At 35.8% G+C, this 23,857-nt stretch overlaps 1 protein-coding gene across 7 annotated transcripts in view; it reads left to right on the plus strand.

Annotated features, from left to right (window-relative positions):
* LNPK (lunapark, ER junction formation factor) overlaps positions 1-23,857 on the plus strand; it is a 45,642-nt gene that overhangs the window by 14,493 nt on the left and 7,292 nt on the right. For all 7 annotated transcript variants that reach the window (XM_075028393.1, XM_075028394.1, XM_075028398.1 and 4 more), the window contains 6 exons: positions 5,784-5,864; positions 5,953-6,004; positions 13,354-13,572; positions 18,794-18,899; positions 19,602-19,672; positions 20,956-21,126. In XM_075028393.1, coding sequence (XP_074884494.1) covers positions 5,784-5,864; positions 5,953-6,004; positions 13,354-13,572; positions 18,794-18,899; positions 19,602-19,672; positions 20,956-21,126 — 700 coding nt within the window. The remainder of the gene's footprint in view (positions 1-5,783; positions 5,865-5,952; positions 6,005-13,353; positions 13,573-18,793; positions 18,900-19,601; positions 19,673-20,955; positions 21,127-23,857) is intronic.

The raw sequence follows: 23,857 nt of genomic DNA on the forward strand, positions 1-23,857 counted from the left end.
TTAATAGAAAAACCACAACAAAGCTCCCAAAAAGGAGTCAGGTAAGAGTCTGGTATTATATGGCCTTTACAGGGGAAACAGATTTCACTGATCTTATACTCTGTATTTTATTGCTTTTAAAATGTAGATGTAAAAATGATAACCTGTAACCTAATTATGTCATTGTCCTTTGGTGAAGAGGATTTGCTAACATTTTTATTTGCAAATCTTTAAAGAATCTATTAAATGGGAGTGTCCTTTGGTTAGAGAGGTGATAAAAAAGCAATTGGAGAGGCTTATATTTTCTGAGAATGAAATAAATGTGTATGACAACTATGTTTTTAATTTTATTTTATAAATGCTTAACTGAAATTAGTTATCTCTCCAATTTACATAGTCATTGGGTAGCTTTGGAGGGAAGGGTCTTGGAACAGAAGCAGCACAAAGGAGATCAAAGCAGCTTTTGGAGTCTTAAGTGTAAAGCCTTTGTTTCAGTTTAAGTTTATTTTTTCTGTAATCATGAAAATCTTCATATTTATTCTAGAAGAACTAGTAATGCTGAGTTTTTGTGTGAGAGAAGCACTTCAGAGAAAAGGCGTTGAATAAAACATTAGGAAAAAGCTGGTTTATAAAGGGAAGAGTTTTTACTTTGGGAATTGATGCTGTTGAAACAAGACGTAAATGTGTATTTTGCATATGCTGAAAATCAAGACAACATTGTAGAGGAGCAGGTGGTAGTTAAACTGCATGAATACTTTGTGAACAATACAGAAATTATAGTGTAACTATGGAGAGTTTAAACTTGGAAATATAAATTGCCATTAGTATATATGCATGTCAAGCTTTATTCATTAAAGACAAACTTCTAAATAGGATTAGTAAAACAGCATTCTAGGAAGTCCAATAACCTATAACTGAGCTATTTTTCAATCTGAGGGGAATAAAAGGTGCATGATTACCTCCTGATCTCATGGGTGCCTAGTTCCTAGCAAGGAACCAGAAACAGAAGATTTATTGCAACCTCTTGAATCAGTGTGGTGTTGGTATTTTTTACTCAGGAGATTGACTTGGGAGTTTCATCATAATTTAAAGGTATTCAATTAAGCATTAAAGTTAGATCATCATACATGAAACCTAGCATGTTGAAATGAGCTGAAAGTGGATGCAGGTAATGAGACAGAATATAATTTGTATTTTAGATAAAAACATTCAAAGTTGCATTCTGTAATAATTTGGTTTTGATAATACTCGGATTTGGTTTTGTTTTGGATGAACTTCCTTAGGACTATCTGTGGCTATAAATAACTGTAGCAACACCTTTTTAGTGAAACAAAATAAAAACCTTTACGAAGTAAAATAATGGGAAGGGGGGAGGGAGAGGAATTTTTCCCTGTTGGATTCTGATTTGCTACTGAGTTTGCAAATAGGATTAGTTACTAAGATATTTACATTGTGATCCTCAAAGTACCTGGGATAAGTAAATTATGTATTTCCTGTTTATTTGTAACGCAAATTGTTGTCTAGGCACTATCAGCCTGGCATAACAGCTATGGTTTTTCACTTCATTGCAGCTCAGCTACCTGATTGCTGGAGAAATCTTATATTGAAGACAATTGCCCTTTTGAAAAATCTTACAGTACTTATGTTTTACAGGCATGTGGTCCACCTTTTCCCTAATGACATTACTTACATGCTGAAGGGTACCTATAACAGTAAGCTCCTCCTCTACTAGATGTAATGCCCTGGTGGCTGTGCAGTGAGCTGCTCAATAGAATTTCAGTTCTTTTCAAAAGGCTTCAGTCTTTGGTGGCATAATCACATGGATGTTCATGTGGGTAAAATACCTGACAAATACAGATACTTCATCTGGAAATGCCCATTAATACTGTCTGTCCTGCACTTTGACTCAAAGTTTGTGTAATACTTTTTTTTCCCCACAGAACTGACTCTCTACTTTTTTCCTAGTGAAAGCTTTAAAACACATTGAGTGTTTCTTTATGGATTGAGGGTAGGGATTAAGTTCATTAGCTATAATTAAGGCACCACTTCAAGATACAATTTTTTTTCCCTCCTTGATGGTAAGGGATACTCTGGTTGTGTTCGTGACTGTAGCTGTAATTTTGGCCTTAGAGTTCTCAGTTAATGAGGATGTCAGCCCTTAAGCCTGAATGTGTATAGATGAGCAAGTTCAAAGGGTTAAGCATATTAAAGCAAGGGCACAGGACATGTATTAAGCTGCTACAAGTGGGAATTAGTGGAGACTTCATGTGGAGCAGCAGTCTTAAAGATGGGATAATTCTTAGCCTGAGGACAGAGTTGTAAAGATAGTATAGTAATTACTTTGCTGATGTTAGAATTAAACTTTGCTGAAGTTTACTCAGTTACTCTGTTACAGTAGGCTCAGTGTAATATTAGACTTGGACAGGCTTCCTAGCCATTTCAGGTAAGAATTTAGAAAGTTGCATCTGTTAATTTTCCACAAAAAAAGTCTGATTTCAAGGCTGCCTTGGAGTTATGCTAATAATGGAGGAAAAAATGCAGGATACAAATTTTGTTATTTAAAATAACTACTGTTTAATGAACTTTATACCTTTAGATATTTTGATAACCTTCAGTACATGACAAAAACTCCACCAGGAGCTGGTTGTTGTATAAGCCCAGTCTTGTCTATCCAAAATATGCTAGAGTACTGCAAACGTGGAATTGAAAGCTCAGAATACGGTTAAAAATCTTACTGATGAATGATCAAATGAGGTATTTCTTTCATGCAGTGTTCATACAAAACAGTAAATTTGGTTGTTTTACTGTTTGCATGGATCTATCCAGAGTACACTTGATTATTGTGGCTTAAATGGTTTATTTCCTATTTTAAGGAAACTTGCTATATGTACTGGCATATCTTACACGGTAGACTGAAATTAATCTTGTGGCTTTGTGTGAACATAAAGAAATACCTCTCCATAGTTGGGTTTGATATAATAAGTAATTCAATTTAAGAACTCATGTGGTAGTATGGCAAATAAGTAGTTTGCACTGTGCCAATAATTCAGACTTCCAGTTGCTAAATCACATTTACAGGAAGCTTGAAATACATTACTTGTATTACTTTTCAATATAGGCAACTGATGTCGTTGCCACAGGAATTCCGTTTCATTGCCAGTTGGAAATGACGCCATCCATGCAATTATTCGTAGGAGAGAATGTGGTACATGACCATGCTTCTTTATTAAGGTGTGGTTAATTCCATGAAATAAGTTTGAAAAATCCATGATTAGGCTGGTATTAACTTTCACAGACAGTTCACTTGTGATCTGGTTACTCAGCATTTAAGCTTGATAATAATAGACTATGAATTAGCCCTTGGCAGAAAGTAGAAAATGTTTTTGTGGGAAAAGTTTTGGATCTCAGAGCAGAGTATATTATGGAAAAAAGAGCAGGAGGTGTCGAGCAATTTGCTGTGCTAGTGAGCCAGTGCTCAGCACTAGGTTAACCTTTCCAAGGTTATGCTTCAGGATGGTGAATAATCCAGAAGGCAGTATGTTGATTTGCATTTATAAATGAGCTTGCCATGGCAGTGCACAAGCCAGTTTCTTCTGTTATGCAAACGTATTTAAGTTTGACACAGGTCCTTATTTGCTTCTAGTAATTACATTAATTTGCTGAAGGAGTAAGTAATCTTTGACCTATTTGATTCCTTATTTGGTATTGTCAGCCAAATTTTAATTGATTTTAGAAAAATATATCCTATCTTGACAGTTTCTATACATTTTCAAGAAATTTGTAGAGTCAGTTGTGAAACTGAATTCTTGTTCAGATTCAGCTTTAATAGAATTATAAAGCTATATATGAATTTCAAAATATGAAGAGTAATTTCTTGAATTATCTGATAACTTCTATAATGTGAAGAATAACTTTGACATCTGAATCTTGTGATGAGAACTAAATTTCTCCATTTCAAAATAACATTACTGTTTCTGTAAAGCCTATACATCCACAAATAACTACCATCCTATTTAATACTGCTATAGCAAGAAGTGTGTTAGATAAGGAAAGTGTCAAGTGATGGTGGAGCATTCTGTTTTTTTCTCTTTCTAAAGGTCACTTTGTCCTGCAGAAGGTTATTTCTCATTTTCCTGTGTGGCTATAAAGACAATTGCCTGCATTATACATTCATTGATGTAAAGGGGCTCGGGGTTTTTTATTTTGATTTGGGAGCTAGATATTGACACTGACTGTTAACACTTCCCCACTTTGCAGCTTCACCACACTAACCTTACCCCTTCATATAAAGGTCTGCCTTATGGTTTTCACTTTTATAAGCAATAAATACTTTATTTTTCCTATTAGACCCTTAATTCTGATCTTACTGCACTATATGGCATTTGTTTTACGAAGTTAGTGGGTTAACTCCAAAGTCCTGCTGAAATACAACTTTAGGAAATTGATTTTTACTTCCCTCTTCACTCTCTTTTGTTTCAACAGTCCTTAATTAACAGCCCGGATAGTATTCCTTGCTTTAAACTTCTGGTAGTGTGTGTAGGAGTGAGTGTTAAATGGATACTCTGTATCCATTAAATGGAGTGAATTTTATTTAGCTTCTGAGGTCTATTTGTAACTTGGAAGTCTGTCTAAAGGTGAAACCCCTGCAAGGTCTATATACGCAGAATGGCTGAAACTTCAGTTTCTTACTAGCTAAATAATGGCATAAAAGTCATGTTAACCTGCACCATTTATTCTTTTAGCAATGATAAATGAGTCTGAGAGAACTTAATTTTTTGACCACTGACCTTTTCAGTTTTGCAGTTTATGCCAACAGCAAACTTAAGAACAAACAAACCCCCCCCTTTTAGCTGAACATGGCCATTAGTCAGCATATCTAGGAGAAAAGGTCTGCTTAAGATACTGTAGAATACATTATGATTTCTGTACATATTAGCTATTTGTCATAACTTCAACTATCTGTTTTAAAGTTAAGCTTCTTCTGATATTGGCTGTTAACCACTAAAATGGTACTTTACTAGTGATTACTTTTTTAATTAAGCCCATGTATTAGCTATAAAGCCACTTGAGTGCATTGTAAATAAAATGCTGTAATAATGAAGTGCTTTAATTACACTCTCTAAAGTATGCATAGTTCTCAGTAATTTTTTTATTTAAATTCTTAACATGTTCCCTTTTTTCTGAAAAGCGGTTTGAATCGCTGTAAAGATGGAGATCCAGCCTTTAAAGTCATTTGAGCAAATTCCATGGCTGTTCTCTAGTTAGTGAGTTTTCACAGCATTTGCAGCAAGCTAATTGCTTCTGCTAATAAATAATCTAAAATCGATGCTGACAGCAGTTAATTGGCACAGAGACTTTATTCTGTAAAGCACTTGGCTAATGACCTTCCTTAAATTAATAGCATTAAGTGCTATGAGGAAATAAATCTAAGGAATTACCTGTCATTTGCTTGTCATGTCTAATAACTTCCAATAATGATGGCTGATAGATTTTTGCACATTCCATTATTGAAGTTGGTGCATGTAATTATTCTCCTCATTATATGTAAACAATTAGCAATATTTGGTGTTTCCTTGCAATAAAGCTGTTAAATACAAGTAGCCCATTAGAGTTTAGAAACTATTTTTGAAAGCAGAATTTAATTTCCATTGAACCCAGCAAATCTGCAGGTATCTGAACATGCCACTGGTTTATTGGACTAAGCATCACCTTTTGCTAAAATTAAGTTGTTTGTAAATGGGAGGATATGGGGGGAAAATACTTTGAAGAATTCTGTATTGATGTGTGGAACTTTTTGTTTCCAGCTTGAGGAAGTAATGGAGAAGGAAACGTACAAGACTGCTAAATTAATCCTTGAAAGGTTTGATCCAGAATCAAGTGCAAAGGTAAGAATCTTGATATTGATACTGATTTAATATGAAAGGTACTATGGAGCCAAACGTTCAGATAACGTTATTTATAATTAATTGGCAGGAGGCTGAACTGCCATCTGCTGGAACATCTGCAACCCCAAGACCTGGACAAGGTAATAGCCCCATAAAATGGCTGCTCTTTAGCATAGATACTCATCTTTCATAGCAGTTTCCAGTCTAGAATTCTCTGTATGATAAAATTTGTAGATCAATTGACCTTTATTTAGGGTTAATAGACTGTTTATTAGACTATGCCCATTAGTGTTCTGAATTTTTCAGACAAGGGATCTATTACTAAAAGCTGATGCTCTTCTAGACTTCAGGATGTTTAATGCTGCTTGAGGCTAAAGCAGAGAGAAAATTAACTACTTGTGGCATACTTGCAATTTTTCTAGAATACTAAGGTGTTTTTGAATCTTATGTAATGTTCATTAACTTAGCTTTTCAATTCTCTTGCTATTGCTGGCTAGTTAGACTTTTCCTAATGCAGTGCTTAAACTACTTTTATATGGTGAATGGAGAGATTCCACAAAGCTAGTGCAGAAATTGGATGTTTTCTAGATGCAAAGAATGGACAGTTCTTTACTAGTTTATGATATTCCATTTAAAGGTGCTATTGAATAAAATAATAAAAGAAATAGAAAAAACTTGCATGCATTTCAAGGAAGCCTTGTTTCTAGATTGCACACACAGGTTTCAGGACTGAAAAGATCTCTCCCCCACACTCTTCCAGTAGAATGTTTGCATTAAAAATGTGAACTATAAATAAAAAAAAAATATTTATGCAAACTAACTACTGTTAAGTTTTTCTTAAAGTTGAGTATAATATGCTGTAGTATTAACACAGTATAAAGGCTATCTTGTACTGTAATACTGGAGATACCTACAAAGATCCATCTCAAAGTGTGAGTACTAATTTGGTGTTATAACCAATTTAGACGTGTAGGGGCTTGGTGCTCAAAATGAACTGCAGAATCTGATGTGCATAATTTTCCATAAAATAAACAGATTGCTTTAGAGCATGTATTAGAATTGTCAACTTTGTGTCTCATTCTTGTGAGTAACCAAACTTTTATTTGCCTCATTTTGCTCTTGAAGTACTGGTTTTGATGGGTGCAGAGCGCCTAGATTTACTAACAAAGGTGTTTATAAGCTGCATGGTCAAATCCACTGTTTTGTTCTTCTTGCTTAGCTTCAAATTGTCATGAAAATATTTTTAGCCAATCCTTACTTGTTGACACTGACAGTGAGTAGTTGCAGTGCAGTATGTTAGCAGTAAAGCTTTTATCTTTTCTGGTGTCCTAGGCACAACAGCTTTTTCTCAAGTTTGCTCCTTACCTGTCTCTCCCATTTCTGTGACAGTCACAATTTTTTAAGGCTGAAGGGCCGTTCTGACACCCTCTTCTGTTGTCTTTCTTAATACAATTCATGGGTGGTTGCCAAGAATTTTCTGTCATACCTGTAATGTTTAGGTAGTCTTTTTTTTTTTTTAAACTCTTTATATTCATCCTTTCTCCTTAGAAATCCCTCCAGAAGTAGGGTAACATCTGTTTGTAGAATGCAAGTAATGCTGACCAGGGGATGAAACTGTTTGGAAATGTGTCTTTCTATCTAGAGATAAGTAGCTATAAATTAAATAGACAATGTGGTCTTTAGTTAGCCTGGCTTTATTAATAGATATCACCAGCATTTTTGAAACTCAGAAGGAGTTTTGATTGTTCTGTTCTGCTCTGCCCAGGCTGTGTAAGTAGTGATGGTGACAAGTAAGTTGCTCAGGCTCTATTAGTTAAATAGTCCTGTGTATGTTTGGGTTTACAAAGCACAGTGTGTGTGCTTTTGATCCAGGGTTCCGAGTTAGTCAAAAACAGGTTAGTTGGATCCAGCATATGATGTGTTTTGTTGATTTTTGACTTAACTCTTAATAGAAGGGCTGAGGGAGAGGTTCCGAGAGAGTTAGAAGTATTTCTGAGAGCCAGTCACTATGGGCTGTGGTCTACATTAGTAAGTGTAGTATAAGAGTAGATTTGTGGAGTGAAACAGTTGTTGCTAAGGTGTTTGACCACACTATATATGTTTAGGGGTTTTTATTTAAGGCTAGCTGTAAACTGGTCTCATGGACCTGGTGGAGGGCATTTTTCAGTTTAGTTTCATTTGGGAAGAGTATAAGTGCTGCTCTCTTTGTTGTGGTGTGAACCAGAGAACTCTAAGTGGGCACACAATTGAGAAAATGTAAAGTACACTTCTGATTCAAACATTATTCAACTTCTCTGGGTGCATACACATTAAATTAAGCAATTTACTTTATCCTGAATAAAAGTGCAGTTTAGCCTTGGAAAGGATTTTGGAAAATAAATTTTGTAAGTTATCATGGCTTACAGTTGGGTTTGATGATCATAAGGGTCTTTTCCAACCTAAGTGATTCTATGATTCTATATAATTTTGTTCATATACAGCACAATTTCCTTTTTTTTTGTTTTTCTGATCTGTTCTCTAACACACTGAATTTAGAATTGGTGCTGCTTTTTGTCCGTGTAAAAGTGGATATTCAGTCTATCGTATTTTGTAGATGCATTATAGTTCAGGAGGGACATGTTGTGTTTGTCTTTAGCTTGTGAAATTATGGAGACTTACTTTCTAAATAACTTTTTCTTGGTATGTGCAGTAATTATTTCAGTTTTTAGCTATCAAAAACCTACTAGCTTATTGCTGTTCACACTAAATATCTGCCCCAAACAAACATTAGATTCTGTTCCATGCAGTATATAACTTACTGTAAGTAGGTGACACCTTAGTGTGGTTGTGGTGTAATTTGGTGTATGCAATATGTGGTAGAATTATAGTGATTGGGAATAATAAAATATCTGTTAACAAGCTAACATTAAAGCTTCCTTGGTCTTCTCTTTGCTCACTTTAGACACAAGCTAGCCAGGCAGCAGAACTCATTATCTTGAGGTCTGTAACTGAGTCTTTTTGAAAAGAGGGTAAATAACGACTGGTATGTAATCAGATTGGACAGTGATGTATATGAGGCAGCTGATGGAAGGTTGGTTAGTTGGTATGTTTTTGACTTACCAGTTGAAATGGAAGCTTGTGCATCATGCTAATTAGTACAAAAAATTTAATCAGCATTACATAGTAGCTGGTTCTCAAAAACAACTGGTAGTGCCCCAATTTTCATATTTATTTAGGTCTTTTTGCACTTTTTGTGATTTTGACATGCACTTCTTAAATAATTGTAGTTTTACCAGATGATTCAGATGAATCTTGAGTTTGACCTAAGAAAGCACCTGGAAATCCAGAAGGAAAGGAATTTGAAAACTTATGTGCAATTTTTTCTGTTCAGAAATGTTTTGAATGGTAGAGTTAATGAGCATATAGTTATTCAGTACTGAGGTTGTATGGAAAAAAAAAGGGTGAGTATATATTGGCAATGGAATAAATATTTATCAACAATATCCTGTTGTTGATACCTACTCCCTTCATTGTGCTAATAAAACTGTTAGCAGGGCTGTATTGTAAATGAGATCACTCCATGATCTGAATTAAAAATAATGCAATAACAGATGGTTGTAAGCTGTGGGATGCATACAGGCATGAGGAGGAAGAAAGAAAATTCTTGGTTGGTCTTTGCCACTAAAGCCAGCAAGTTATGTGAACTGTGTGTTGACCTGCATTGTGCTCTAGCTCTTTAAAAATGATGTATTCTTCCTACAGAAATCAAGGAGTTTTGAAGTCAGGGAGAAATAAAATTGTTATGCTTGTAAACATGAAAGATACAGCTGTCTCACCACTGGCAATATTCTTTAAGAGATCATACTGAATCATCAGTTGTGAGTAGTAGCCCTGTTAAGTAATGTGCCTGCTTATGTATTTGTATTGTTCAGTGCTAGTAACTGCAGAATTTGGACTCTAGTCTGCTTGAAGAATAAAAGTTCTATTTTTAAGTTATTTATCTGTCTTTATACAGTTGGTTTGCAGATGCACTAAAATCATTCAGGGAAGAAAAAACCTTGGAAAATTGCAGAACTTCATTAAACTTACATCAGCAGTAGCTGTCCATCATATTTCAATGCTAACACAATATACATGTTAGCAAACTTGTGGAACCTGAGTTACGGAAATCTGGAACTTTGCAAGAGGCTCATTATTAACATGTTGCATCTCAACACAAGGCAATTTGAGAACTATATAGATCATATCCACTTACTGCAGAAGAATATTAGGGCTGGTATTGTGGAAGCAGACAGCAGGTTTAAAAGGAATTAGAGGAGTTCATGGGCAACAGAGTCCATATGTGGTACTAAAATGATTAGACAGGGCTGTACTCTCTAATGTCCCTGACAATGCGTTTATGGATCCTGGGGGTGGTATCAGATGTAGGCAACAGAAAGCATTCAGGTTTGTGTGTTGTCATTAAATAACATCTACAACCACTCTGAGAGAGGACATAGGAGATAATCTACTGGGATGGATGGACTGTTGGTCTTGCCAAGTAGAGCATTTCTCATTTTCTCATAATGTTAGTTCTGGTAACTTCTCTTACTTGGGGAGCAGCAGAGTGTTGACAAGTTCTCTTAAGTATGAAATAAGAATAGACTGAAGGCCAAATCAACTCCTAAGTCAGGGGCAGGGAGTGTGTGTGGAGGAGGGAAGCCTTGTGAATAACCTGATATCATTTTGTGGAAACTAGCAACGAGTCTTGCATTCTTACCTCTGTAATGAGACTAAAACTACTGAAGCACATCTCTCTAATACTGACTGTAAAGTACTTGGGCTCAACATCTCTGTAGGAGCAAAAATATGGGGAAAGAGTCATTGAAGTAGCAGTAACTTTTTAAAAATTGAAAGTCTTTTTAAAGGAGGTTTGCCAAAAATGTGTCTTCAGAAAGAATAGGCAAAAGGGGCAAAGCTCTTGCAGGTGGCATGGAAATTGCTTAGAAATAGTGTGTGTATTATGGACTCAGAATAAATGTGGATACATCTGTGACCTATCAAAACAGACTCAGAGGTGTTAAGCAACCAAAACTGACGTGCTTAAACCACATGATATAGGAAGACAGCCTTCAAAATGTAGAAGTAACATCCATATGTAGAAATTATAGTCATGATCTTTGACATTTTTATATGTAAAACCATACTAAGGCAGGCTTTATAATGAAAAAGAATGAAGAAAATCTTAGCAGTGGATTAAAATGTCTTTTTGTAGATACTTAAAGTGATCTTGGAACAAGTGGAGCTGGGCTTCATATTTATCATTCATCTTTTTTAAAGATCTGCGGAGCTGAGAAGAGTTGAGAAATTGCATACTTTTAGCTTGATTTTTGAAACTAGTACATGAGCAGAAACTATAACACAAACTTGAACGTATGGATAAAAAAATCATGGGGCAGAATGAATATATTGTTTGTAGATGAGTTTTGCCTGTTGGTCAGATGGCATGGAGAGGATGATGCAATTCTAGTGTAGTTAGACCTGAAAGGTTACTACTGAGGTCTCTCACAAAAAGCTCTCAAAGACATGTCAATGGTGAGATTCATCATAAATGAATTCTTGATGAAAACTGCTCCTGTGTTGAAAGTTTTATTTTAAAAATAGAAACAGGTCACCAAGGAAACCTTGAAGGAATTTCTGCAACTACCTCACCAATTTATCCTGGTTTCCAGATTCTGAACAGTTTAAGTAGTGAGGAGACAAAGTTTACTTCCTAAAACCAAGTTAGAATACAGAATTTTCATACTCATTGGGTGATCTAACTTGGATGATAAAGTTGTGTGAAGTAACGCAGTCATGCACATGAAGGTGTGGCATGGGAAGACTAGTAATTTGTTCTGCTCTGTAGGAAACTGAACTAGCTGGATTTTTAGTAAGACTTTGTGCAGTTGTAGTCTTCTAACTGATGGTACAAAAGAGTCTCTTATTCTTTCTTCTGGTGTCTATTAATCCCATTTATATGTACAGATAAGTAGGCAAGAACGTAGCCTATGTATGTTGCAATTTTGTGGCACTAGATGTTGGCGATTTTCCAACAGAGCTTTTGTGTTTGACCCAGTACTCCAGCAACAGCAACTCTTTCTTAGCTAGCGTAAGCTGATGTTGCATGCTCCCCGACTCCTTCAGCCCGTACAGAAGCTTAGTGTGGTAGTGTTGTACTTTCAGGGACAGGGATCATTCCTTCAGACTTCAGCACACCCATCTCCCTGTGGCTGGTCACCAGTGGACCTGCAAACTGCCTGCTAAGGATTTAAACTCTTCCATTCTGACACAAAGTCAGCAGATAAAACCTCTCTAATCTTGAAACTCGGGGAGTTGAATTTAAAGTCCAATTTTAATGTTAAATTCCATTTGTTGTGAAGGAAGACAAGCAAGCTTGTTCAAACTAATGTGGGTGCAAGATACTAACTCTGTAGGGTACTATAGCCTTAGGTGTAGGCATTCTTGGGGTGTACCTTTTAGAGACTAAGCTGTCACTTGTTAACCATGTTAATGTCCACAGCCCTAAAGTGAGGGTTACATTTCAATTTGTTTTGTTGCAATAGTGTATTTCAAAGCCTCCCTAGAGGTGATTGGGTATAGATGGGATGAGAAATAGATGATAGTGGCTGCTCTTCATGAGCACTGTTCCTGTCTTGTTTTGAGGAACAAATTTGCAGATAAATATAATGGAACTTCAGGTTTGCATGAATATTATAATATCCAAACCCTAATGTATTATTAGGATGATATTCCCATTGGTGTTAATGAGAACTCTGACTTCAGGTAAGAACAACTGAGGAAGCCTCTTAAGTTTTTCATAATAGCGATTTAATAGTAACTGTGATAGTGGAGTGAGAAGAGGTAGAGGTAAGGACATGTTCCAGCAAAGCCCATTCTTGCTTTGTGAAAATCCAAGCATGTGGCTTGTTGGTAGGGTTGCTGAAAAAAGTGAATGAAACTATATGATCCGAATGAAGCATTACATTTTCTTCTGACTTCAGAATTGTTTCATTTATCCAGTCTGAAAATTTTTTAATAACTCTGGGCACTTAGTCTGGATATTTTAGACATTGACTGAGTAGTTTTTGGTCCCATGGAAAGCCAAATACTTGGAAGCATGTTTAAACTATAGAGTAAAACCAGTGATCAGTTCTGTCTGTATGTTGTGGTTTGAATCTAACTGTTCATATCTCCAACACTCTGCCTTACAGAACAGAATCGTAAGGTAGGTATCTGCTGATTTTCTTCTAGAAGAATTTTGCACTAAGTATTTAACAGTTATAATAGATTACTGCTATTAAAATAGTGTTCTGTGGGGGGGTTTATTTCTAAGACATGCTCAGCCAGGCAGCTGGTGATCTTTAGTCATAGACCCTTCTGGTTTTGTTTGACTCTAATTTGCTGATTGGAACAACGATATTAATGTACTTTTACTAATCTCTTGCTTATAATGCTACATGTTAAATTCAGTATGCACGTTTCTTGTCAGAAATCCGTCAGAGGACCACAGCTCAAAGAAATGCTTCTACGCCCTCACCTGTGACTCCTAAACAAGGCTCTCCAAAATCACTGGTTCCAGCATCTCCTAATCTGCAGAGAGACACATCAGCTCTGAGTGGACCCCCAGAAAGAACTGTTGTACCATCCTTGCAATCAAATGTTTTACCAAGACACCCTGGATCCCCTGCTACTTCAGTGCCTGGAATGGGTAAACAGAGCACTTAATGTTATTTACCGTTTATATTGTTTTCTCTGGTTACCAATAAAATAGGCCATTTTCAGACAGTATGGAAATGGCATTTCATTTGGAAATAGCAGAGCTGTTATCTGATTAAGCAGGAGTTCCATATTCAATTAGCCATAACTCTTTACAGCTGGCACCTTTTGATGCTGAAACCTATTGCCTGAGCTCATTTAACTGTTATGGCTTCTTTGTTTAAATGGCAATAAAACTTTGCAGTATTCTGTAGTCAACAATATAGCATACCTTTTTATGTTCTTAGTTTAGAAGAGCTCTACACTTATATAAATCAGGTACAGAGGAGAACACTTTCAGAATACATTCATGTTTCTCACTAAACCCTGCACATATTTTTTAACATGCATCCTGACATTTATTTAAATTTTTACTCTAGGAGGTATAGTCATGCAATCTATACTCATAGATTAAAGTGTAAAATACCAAATACACCAGAAAAGTTGTCGATGTTGTAGCTGAATTCTTCTCAAATCGCATTGTTATTTTGGTACAAGAGTTGAAAGTTTAGCAACAGGTTGAAATGTGGTAGAAATGAGAGCTCCTTAAAATTTGGTTTCATATCCTGAAAATGCTTTTTTACTTGATTTCTGGCTTTGTGTTCAGATGGGACAGACTTTATTTAATAGAACATGAACTAAATTCCATAGGAGGGACAGCAAAATTTGAGAGTTTTGGGTGGGAGGTGTTGTTCTTATTCTCCTCATGCATGGTAAAGCTGTGTATGGGTTAGTGCCAGGCCTTTCATTTGTTGCAGGATGTCTGGCAAGTTGGATCACAAGGCAAGAAAGGAGATGAAATGCTGTCTTGAAAATAGAAGGGATGCAACTTGCCAAGAATCTTCTGAGCACCACTGTAATGTGGAGTAGTTCTTTGCTCTTTATACAGGGATCAAGAATATTTTTCTCTGCCCTGTGTTCCTGATGTTTAAGTTACTTAAGTCTTACAAACTGTATGTCCTTGCTTACTAACTTCTATGATACGATCTAAAAGTAGGACTATACATAATATATTGACACCTGATCTCATAATGGAACGTTCAGCTGCCCAAGATCTTAAAATGCCTGTTCGTATTGTTTAGTGTAGTGGAATAAACTTGTCATGAGAAGCTGTGATTTCTCACTTATCTGCAGAGTCCATTAAGTCTTATTTTTTGTTAGTAATTGTTTACCTATATTACAAAACTGCTAAATTTGTTTTTATCCCTGAAGTGAATTGTAAAGGCAAGCTATTAGTAAGTCTTGATTATCTTGAAGTACCAGAAATCAGCTCCTTGCACCAGGAAATTTGTCATTTGGTTACAAACTATGTTTACTGAAACCTGCTTACTGAAAATTCCTTAATGAGTTTAAAAACACAGGCTCCTTGTATAAAAAGCTGGCTATATAATAAAATAATATCGACTATATAATAGTTTTATTCTTAGGGGAAGATTCAGGCACATTGAATAAGCTGGATAAAATTTAGCCTTTACTGCAGAAATGGTTTAGAGGAAGAAGAAAAAAAGTATTAATGGACTTGTTTGAAAGGACAGTTGCCAAGCCTGTTAATTAAAATATTTCATGTAGTTTTTGTGATACTGCTTTATAAGCACATTTTTTGTTTTTTCTCATTAATAACTGGTGTTTTGACCAAATGTGTTATTTTGTCATAGATAGCAATGGAGGCCACTGCAGTTGTCTGTTAATGTGGAAGCCCTGTTTTCTCTTGAATTTCCCCAAACCTTCCAGGCATATAAAATCTCAGTCATGTAGCTGTAGTGAAAAGTACATAAATTCAGTATCTATAAAGGTAGTATTGTTGCATCAAAGTTTATGCATAGCTTGCAACAAATAGGAATAGCCTTAATTATCTCTACTTTAGAGAAGATTAATAATTCATTTTCATTATACTATATTTTGTAGAGGAGAATCAATTTAACGTGTATTACCACAGAGCGCCCATATGTTTGAAAATTAATAACCAGCAGGTAGTTGAGAGTTTGCCAAGCTTTGCAGAAATGACCAGTCTTTCTACAATGATTGCTTTTGATGTTTATATTAATTACTGGTGTCCATAACAGCATGAGAACTAAGATGGTTGGTTTGAGTTATTAGTAGGCAGGTAATTGAAGTTGTTCTTGGAGTGTGTTGTGATGTTTCATTCTGTGTAACTTTAATAAACAAGGTAAAAATTAAATAACCTCTAGAAACTTTTCATATATTGGTGATATACAGGTCATACGAAAATTTGTTTTTTTGAATATAGGGCTAAATATACGTTTGAGTGTTAGGCAGGTATTCACAAAATTATTCTAGAGTTTTAATTTTATTGCGGATTATATCAATGCTCCAGACCTTTACTTCACACCTATGTCAGATGTTCTCCATTCACTCTTTTTTTTTTTTTTTTTTTTTTTAATGGAAGTATTGGGTCTTTCAGGTTTTTGTGAAGCTTTAGGAAATACATTTTGCCTTAACTCTTCTCTGGACAGAATCTATAAAGTGAAGCATTAGGTCCAGTTTATGTTGCACTGAGTTTGTTCTGCCTTGCTGCTGTGAGGTTTTTTTTTTAGTCTGGGTTCCTGCTTGTTGACAGAATACAGGAATAACTTGGGAATGCATTCAGTGATTCATATCTCCTGAATTCAGTTCTCTTGTTTGTGAAAATGAGGGTTGTTTTAAAAACATTTGTGTTAAGCATGGAACTTTTTTGTGCTTATTGAAAGGTTGTAAATTGCAGTATTTTCTGATCACATTTTATTGTGCTTGTAAAGATTAGGACAGTCAATTTAGGTCAATTATCCAGTATTGATGAAAGGTGTTCTGAAAGGCCGTGATGTTAGAAATATTGCAACCTTAATGGCCAGATTAGTGTCATTCTATGTGTAGCACTTAGAGAGGGCACTGCTGAATGTTTGATTCCTACAGTGCTTCTGAGGTTTGCCATAGAGGATGGAGGTTAGCTGTATGTGGCATTCTGCTTGAGGTTTACCGCAATGTAGCACATTCTGCCATAAGTTACTCTTTCCTTTGTTGCTCTGATCTGTGAAGATTAAAAGGTAGAAGTCTTGAGATGGTAATTGCTGGCAGATATGTTTAATGCTGTATTTAAATGTAAAGCCCATCTTGGATCAGCTTACCAAATAGTAAGACTTGGTGTGTTGTCTTTGCCTGCCTGTACTGGACTTAAGAGCTACATGTTACTTCTGTGTGTATGTTTATGAAAGAGTATCAGTTGTGTTGGAAGCTATGACTGTGCATGTCCTGGTGCTGGCCCCAGCTAAGGTGCTACAAGAAAGCTAAATCTGTCTCTGAGAAGCTTGAAGTTCACTGGTTTTTTTCCACGGTATTTTTCAATTAAATGTCCTTCTGAATTGTTTAACTTGCTAACAAACTCTACTCTCTTAGTAGTCCTTTATTTGGATTTTTTAAAAAATCCTTTTTGCATCTTCAGACATTGGGTTTAGTTTGTTTTGCCCTTTAGCTTCCTCTTTGTTTATTGGGCATTATGGGGGATTCTGTGAAACATATCTTCTCAAGAAAAATACTGGAAGCATACAGCAAATTGAAAAGAGAAATGAAGGCTGAATCTGTGGTCATTGAAAGCCTTTCTTTTAAGCCATGCCTTTTGTGTATCTGTTTTTACTGGATGTAGCAAGAATGGCTGCAAGCCGGAACTCTTCCCTGAGAAAACACTGGTCACTTTTCACGCCTTGGGAATTTTACTTCTACGAATTAAATATACTTAGTTCTTGGATGGCTTCAGATTACTATATGCTCATCTCAGTACGAAACCTGCTAATACTAGTTGATTTTTTTTCTGTCTAACCTTCTTAACTATCTTGAGCTTGAATATGACTTTCACATTGTTATAAGTAATTTGGTCATTGGGTTAAACTGAGTCTTATCTGTCAGGTTTCATAATTTTGCCTTCAGGTGGCTTGAAGCTGACCATTTTGTCCTAGTTTGAGTTCTGAAAGGACTGGTTCGTTGTCATACTCAAACGTTGTTTTTTGTGGCTTTTGAATGTAATTCATAAAGGTCTTATGGAAATAAACACTTTAAGTCTGGTTGTTGCCCCCCCACCCCTAAGTGCTCACTTAATTATCTTGCATTCAAGACTATCTGTCTGGTATCTGTTTGTTGAAAGTACTGTAATTTAATACTGCCTGTGCTTGTGTAAAATGTCTCTTGGCCAGGAGTGTGGTCTTGGGAAGAAGTTTCAGATACTTTATTTGAATGGTCACATCTGAATGATTCAGACTTAGTTTCTTACCAAATTGTGTTTTGCACATTATGCCTAGCATCTTCTGTTTTAGGGCTGGAAAGGAAGGTAGACATAAGAACTCAAAGCTACATAATGGAAACTGGCAGCTTGCAGTGGTCTTAAAAGATCTGGTCTATTGTACAAAACTTTGTGGAAAGACAAGTTTGTGCCATTGGTCTACTTTAACTGCCATATGTAAACAGAGGTGAAAAAAGTAGTACCAACTATTGCTGTTACCTGTTCTTAATGGAGTTTTATTTTGATAGTAGTTTGTTAAACATGTGGGATATGAAAAGTGGTATCTTAATAGTAGCCTTCTGGCTTCTTTGACTAAGCATAAATATGAAGGTAATCCAACCTTCCATTAAACATGGGATTACCAAAATGCCAAATGGCTAGACAGGTTTAATATGTAGACTGAATGCACACTGAGAGCATGCTCATGCAGTATAATATTTACACAGAAATCAGTGGATGCTCCTTTGGTAACATCTTTAGTTCTTCTACTGTTGTAACTGATTTTACCTCATTTATTGGTGTAAATTTTAAGTGTTGAATATGCAGAGTTGAGAGTATATGAAGAAAACTCAAATAAGGAGGTGGTTTTTTTTGCTTAAAAAGTCTCTATTTGTGAGTAATCGTTAAAAACTGTTGGTGCCTTAAGTTCTTTAGAAATTACAAATTTAATTACCTATGCAAGGTGTAAAAGTAGAGTGATTTAATAAGATTATAAGCTAAAGGAGCAGAGGAGGAACTTTCAACTAGTGTGGCTTTAAAAATCCTAGCAGTTTTTCTAGTGGACTAAGAAATATGGCCATGTATATTAAGTAGGTGCGATTATTTTATTAACAGTAGCATGCACAATGAAATATCATATATAATAATATAGCTGAAAAGAATTTTGACATAGTTCATGTCTTCCTAGGTCTTCATCCTCCAGGCCCTCCTTTAGCAAGACCTATTCTTCCTCGAGAAAGAGGAGTTGTGGATAGAGTTATTGAATATTTGGTTGGCGATGGTCCTCAGAACAGGTAAAGTGTTGCTAAAGGAAATACCTAAACGCTTAAGAGATAAGAAGCTTCTTAACAGCTTTTTTTAAGCCAGACCTGTCAAGGTTAAAAGAATTGCAAATTAATTTGTCCAAAATTTTCATAATGAAATGGCCCTTTCTCAGTGTTTCACCTGAAATCACTGTAGGAAAAACAGTAACATTTTAAAAAAACCAAACCTCTAGTTTGGGTAGGATTAGCCATGTGATACAAAGAGAAAAATCTATGCTGGAGTGAGTGAATGAATTATACTTTGACCTAAAAAAAAAAAATATTATCTCAGCACTTTAGCTTTATTACCATTATAAATGCTTTCAGATTGCCTTCAGAACGGTCCAAACATATCAGAACTTTCATGTTAACCATGGTCACTTTTCATATTGACTGTATTCTAATGAAATATAAACTTAATTTGGATGTTATTTTCTGACAATGATGATATTAAAAGTATGTTGAACCATGAGGTTTAAATTGTAGCTAAGAATCACTGTTTTTAAACCAACTTTAAAAAACTATTATTTAATATACAGATTTAGTTTGCTTTAAAGGATAATTATTTCACTGTGGAAATTATTTTAAAGAGTAAATATCTAAGCTGTTAGTCAATATCTAAGGTAAAATGCATCTCACTTCAGTGTGTTATTACTTAAAGGTATGTAATTATATATTATTCATGTTTTCTAGGTACGCCCTTATATGTCAGCAATGTTTTTCTCACAATGGTATGGCTTTGAAGGAGGAGTTTGAATACATAGGTAAGAGCTAAACTGTGGTAGACTCTCTATTAGTTGGCTTACGTTTCATAACTAATATGCATCATACTTCATTCTGGTTGCAGTTAAGTACTTAACTGACACTGTGAAATGCCACTTCATACGGGAACAGTTTTATGGTAACTTATTACTCTGTGTCTTAAGATTCACTTCAGGTCTTAGAGAAGTACTTTATTGCAACCTTCAGGCCAAGGATTTTATGTGTAGAAAACTATTCAGTAGAAATAAGCCTCCTCCAATACATCCCTGAGAATTGCTACTGGCTATGAATGGTTCTCAGAAGGGTTTTATATTGAGAAACTATCTGACATGAAAGTGTGCCTCTTTTACCAGAACTTAAACAAAATTTTGCTTTGGCAAGATGATCTTGGGGAGGTATCGGAAAAGGAGTGGGAACAAGCCCTAGGGGGCTATATGTGAATTTACGGCTGACAATAACTTAAGACAGACACAGCTCTTTATTGAACACAGATGTTTTATTTTGCCTCCTTTCTACCACAAGTGTAAGCCCGATGCTTAAGAAATGAGGGAATCTTAGATAAATCTTCTTTTTTGTTTTGCTTAATTTTATGAGTAAATATACAGCATTGTAAGAATAAGCTGAATGTTTCCTGTGGAACCAAAGATATTGTAGTCTATTGGTCATCTTAGCTCAAGTAAGTTCATAATTCAACTGTGCAAGAAATTGCCACTACTCCCTTTGTCTTGGGGGGGGAAATATGCATTTAACTATTAAGTGGTATCCAGTATTTCTCCAGAACAAAACTACCTTTTCTGAATTAAGCACCATTGGAGCAGAATGCTCCTCAAAAAGCAGAGTGAGACATATTTTGCAGAATCCATAGCATCTCCTTACTTAAAGGGTGAGGAAAGTGGCATCTTAAGAGAAAAAAAAAATACAACTCATCTGCCAACTTAATTCTTTTGTAGGAAAGAATAGAAGAACACCATGTGGCAACATCTGGTGGTACTGAATTGCATTATTTTGTTCATTGTTGTCAAACCTTTCACAGTGGTGGGCAGTACTCGTAAATGCAGCAGAGCTGAAAGCAAACAGGTTTTTAAGAAGCAAATGTATGCTGAAGTTAAAAATGGAGCTATATGGAGCAGCTTGTGTAAATTTAATGGAGGTACTCCTGGGTATTGATAGTCACTTATTTAAGTCTGGTTTTTTAGTATTTAGGACAGTCAGAATATAGTGTAGGAATAAAGGTGGAATGTGAAATTAAGTAGTGAGGCTACTTATAGGGTGTACTTTTGTGTAGCATTTAGGTGTGCCTACTGCTTTTTCCTGAATCCTGCAAGAAAAACTAGACCGCAGGCTCCACGACTTCCAGACTTCAGTTTTGAAAAAAAGCAATCTGCAGAATTGCGATCTGAAACTGAGCCTCTAGAACCTAGAGAGAGAAAGCCCCAGGAGACTCAACAGACAGAAGGTATGTGTTAATCTCATGAAGTCTGATCTTTTTTTAATATCTAATGAAATCCCCCCTGTCATTTAGCTCTCTGTTTAGATGAGTTTTTTATAAGAATAAGAACAACTGAAGAACTCAAACACTGGAACAGGCTTCCTAGAAAGGTGGTTGATGGCCCATGCCTGTCAGTGTTTGAGGTGTTTGAACGATGCCCTTAATAACATGCTTTAACTTTTGGTCAGCCCTGAATTGGTCAGGCAGTTGGACTAGATGATCATTGTTGGTGCCTTCCAACTGAAATAGTCTATTCTATTCTAATTTTGTAGTGGCTGCAGTTTATATTTTTTTCAATTCTTCTTGTCCCTGCTTCTAGCTTAGCTTGTTGATCCTGTTGTCTTCTGTCCTGTACCCTAAAATTTCTTCATATTAGGCAATATGTCTCATGCAAATGATGGCATAACAAGATTTTTCACTTTTATGTTACTGACGAACAGACAGAAAATAGCACTGTAAATTACAGAAATAGTTAAGAAGGGAATATGTCCCGAAGTGGTTAACTTTCACTGTGTTCAGCAGGTCATTTGATTGAGGTGTGTTGGAATTTCTGCCTTTGTTCCTTTTGCTGTTTTCCTCAGGGCAGGAAAATCTAGTAAAACTGCCTTGTTTAATTTCAGGGAGTTCAAAGACAAATTGTCAATTTTAATTTAACATAGTTCCTTTTGAGACATTTTATAGTCTGCAGATACTGTAGGCATCTGGTGTACAGCCAACAGGAAGATGTAGTGTTTTAAAAGACTCCAGAAATTATAATTTCAAGCCAGAGAATCTCCAGTTAGATGTGCTGTTGAGTACTTGATGGGATTTTACATTAGTTTAAATAGGGATCATGGGGGGAAGCTATCGAATAGTGTACAGCCCTGAGATTCAGGCTAGAAACACACCAACTGTGGGAAACTGTCAGAAATAATGTTTCTGCTTGATTATCTTTTAACAGAGAGTACAAAAAGGCGTTGGCCTTTACTTTCTGGTATGAGAAGTCTGCATGAGACTGGTAGCGAAGGCGTGTCTAACTGTAGCCATCTCTAGATGTCATCTGGTGCCAGGTGCTTTATAGGGAAGACTTAGTTGGTTTCTTTTCTTGTGCCATAATGCACTCTTACTTTATTAAAAGTACTATTACTAGTGTGAAAGTAAGATTGAAATCAAATGGATGAAGCTAAGACGATGCGAATGTCATCTTTGCCCTCAAATGATCTAATAATCTTTTCAGTGAGTGGACGGTAGGCTAGTAGCTTCTTGGCTACTTTTAAAGTTAGAAGATTCTTATAGAAAAGACATAATTTGTTGCTGGAGTATTCAAAACTTTGCTTATTTTCCTCTGTGTGAATCAAATGGGGAAGCCCTTAAAGATGGATATTCAGCTCTTGGAGGTGTGTGTCTCAAGGGCTTCTGAGTATTATTCATAACTGCAGGTTCTCAGAGGTTTTGGGAGAGGGACGTGCTAATTAAGCTGGTATTATCATTGAAGGAAATGTTTATCAAGCTATGCCTTTAATGGGTCTGAGCTGCTGAGTCAGTTTTTCTAGATGATGTAAAAAATGTAAAACCTTAAGAATTAGTGTGAGACTTTCATTAGGCACTTGAGATGTAGGAGTGAAAATTCTGCAAAATAACTTGCTTTTTTGAAAGCAGAATTTTATCAAGTATTTTGGGATAAAATATAGGATAGTTTTATTGCAGTAAATGCGATTTTACCAATTTACCTTTAACACTGAAAATTACTTGGGTTTTGTTGGTGTGGTCTTGTATTGCTGCTTTATTTAAAAACAACAACAAAGGAAACCACTGTGGGGTTTGTTCCCCAGTTCCCTTTTCCTGTTAGGAAGTGTGTGGTGAAATTTTTCAGAAAAGGCATAAGTAATAAATAACTGGTATACTGACTTTTTGGTTTTTTCTAGCCTAAATATCTGATCTTTTCTGAATATTGCATCTCCAAGATATAAACCATTCTGTTTTGATAATTAGTAAGCAGCTAGAAATAAGTGTGTGTTAATATTTTACATAACTGAAAACTGAGAAATGTCTTGTTGATGTAGAAGAGGCCAGTGCTACCCTATCAGTTTGTCACTGTGCATTAACTGCCTGCAACTTGCTACAAAGTAATATCTTATGAATGAGAAAATAAAATTTTTCAGTAAATCACTTTTTTCCATCAGAACCCTAATTTGAAACGTAACTGCTTACAGGCAGTCGGAATTTGTTAATAAATGAACATATTCCTTGATTGTAAGTTTAAGGTTTGAAGCTATCACTGAGGTATAGCTCTGGGGAAGGGTTTTGTTCACTACAGTAGTATAGTGGCTGTCATACCAAGAATAGAGAATATCTTCACTTACAGATGTAAACAAACATTAACATCAGGAAACCCAACTTCACCACAGTGTTGACAGCACAGGGAGATACAACTCTTATCTGTAACTCATTTAGACCATAGCCGTATAGCTTGAAGAAACTGCAAGCTAATATGATACAGAAGTGCTATAAATATTTTTTTTACCAGTCAGCTACTTTTACTGATGAGTAGAGTATGAAACTGAATCTCTTTTCAGTTGTGTGCTCATGCAGTGAGGAGCATGTTACATGCAATTCCTGTGGATAAGAGATCTGAAGAATGGTTATGGGGAGTGCTGTTGGCACTGAGCCTTGGATTTTTTAATCCTCTGGAAACATGGGGTTGTCAGCTGTCAATCTG

The sequence above is a fragment of the Buteo buteo genome, chromosome 5, assembly GCF_964188355.1.
Source record: "Buteo buteo chromosome 5, bButBut1.hap1.1, whole genome shotgun sequence".
Lineage (NCBI taxonomy): Eukaryota > Metazoa > Chordata > Aves > Accipitriformes > Accipitridae > Buteo > Buteo buteo.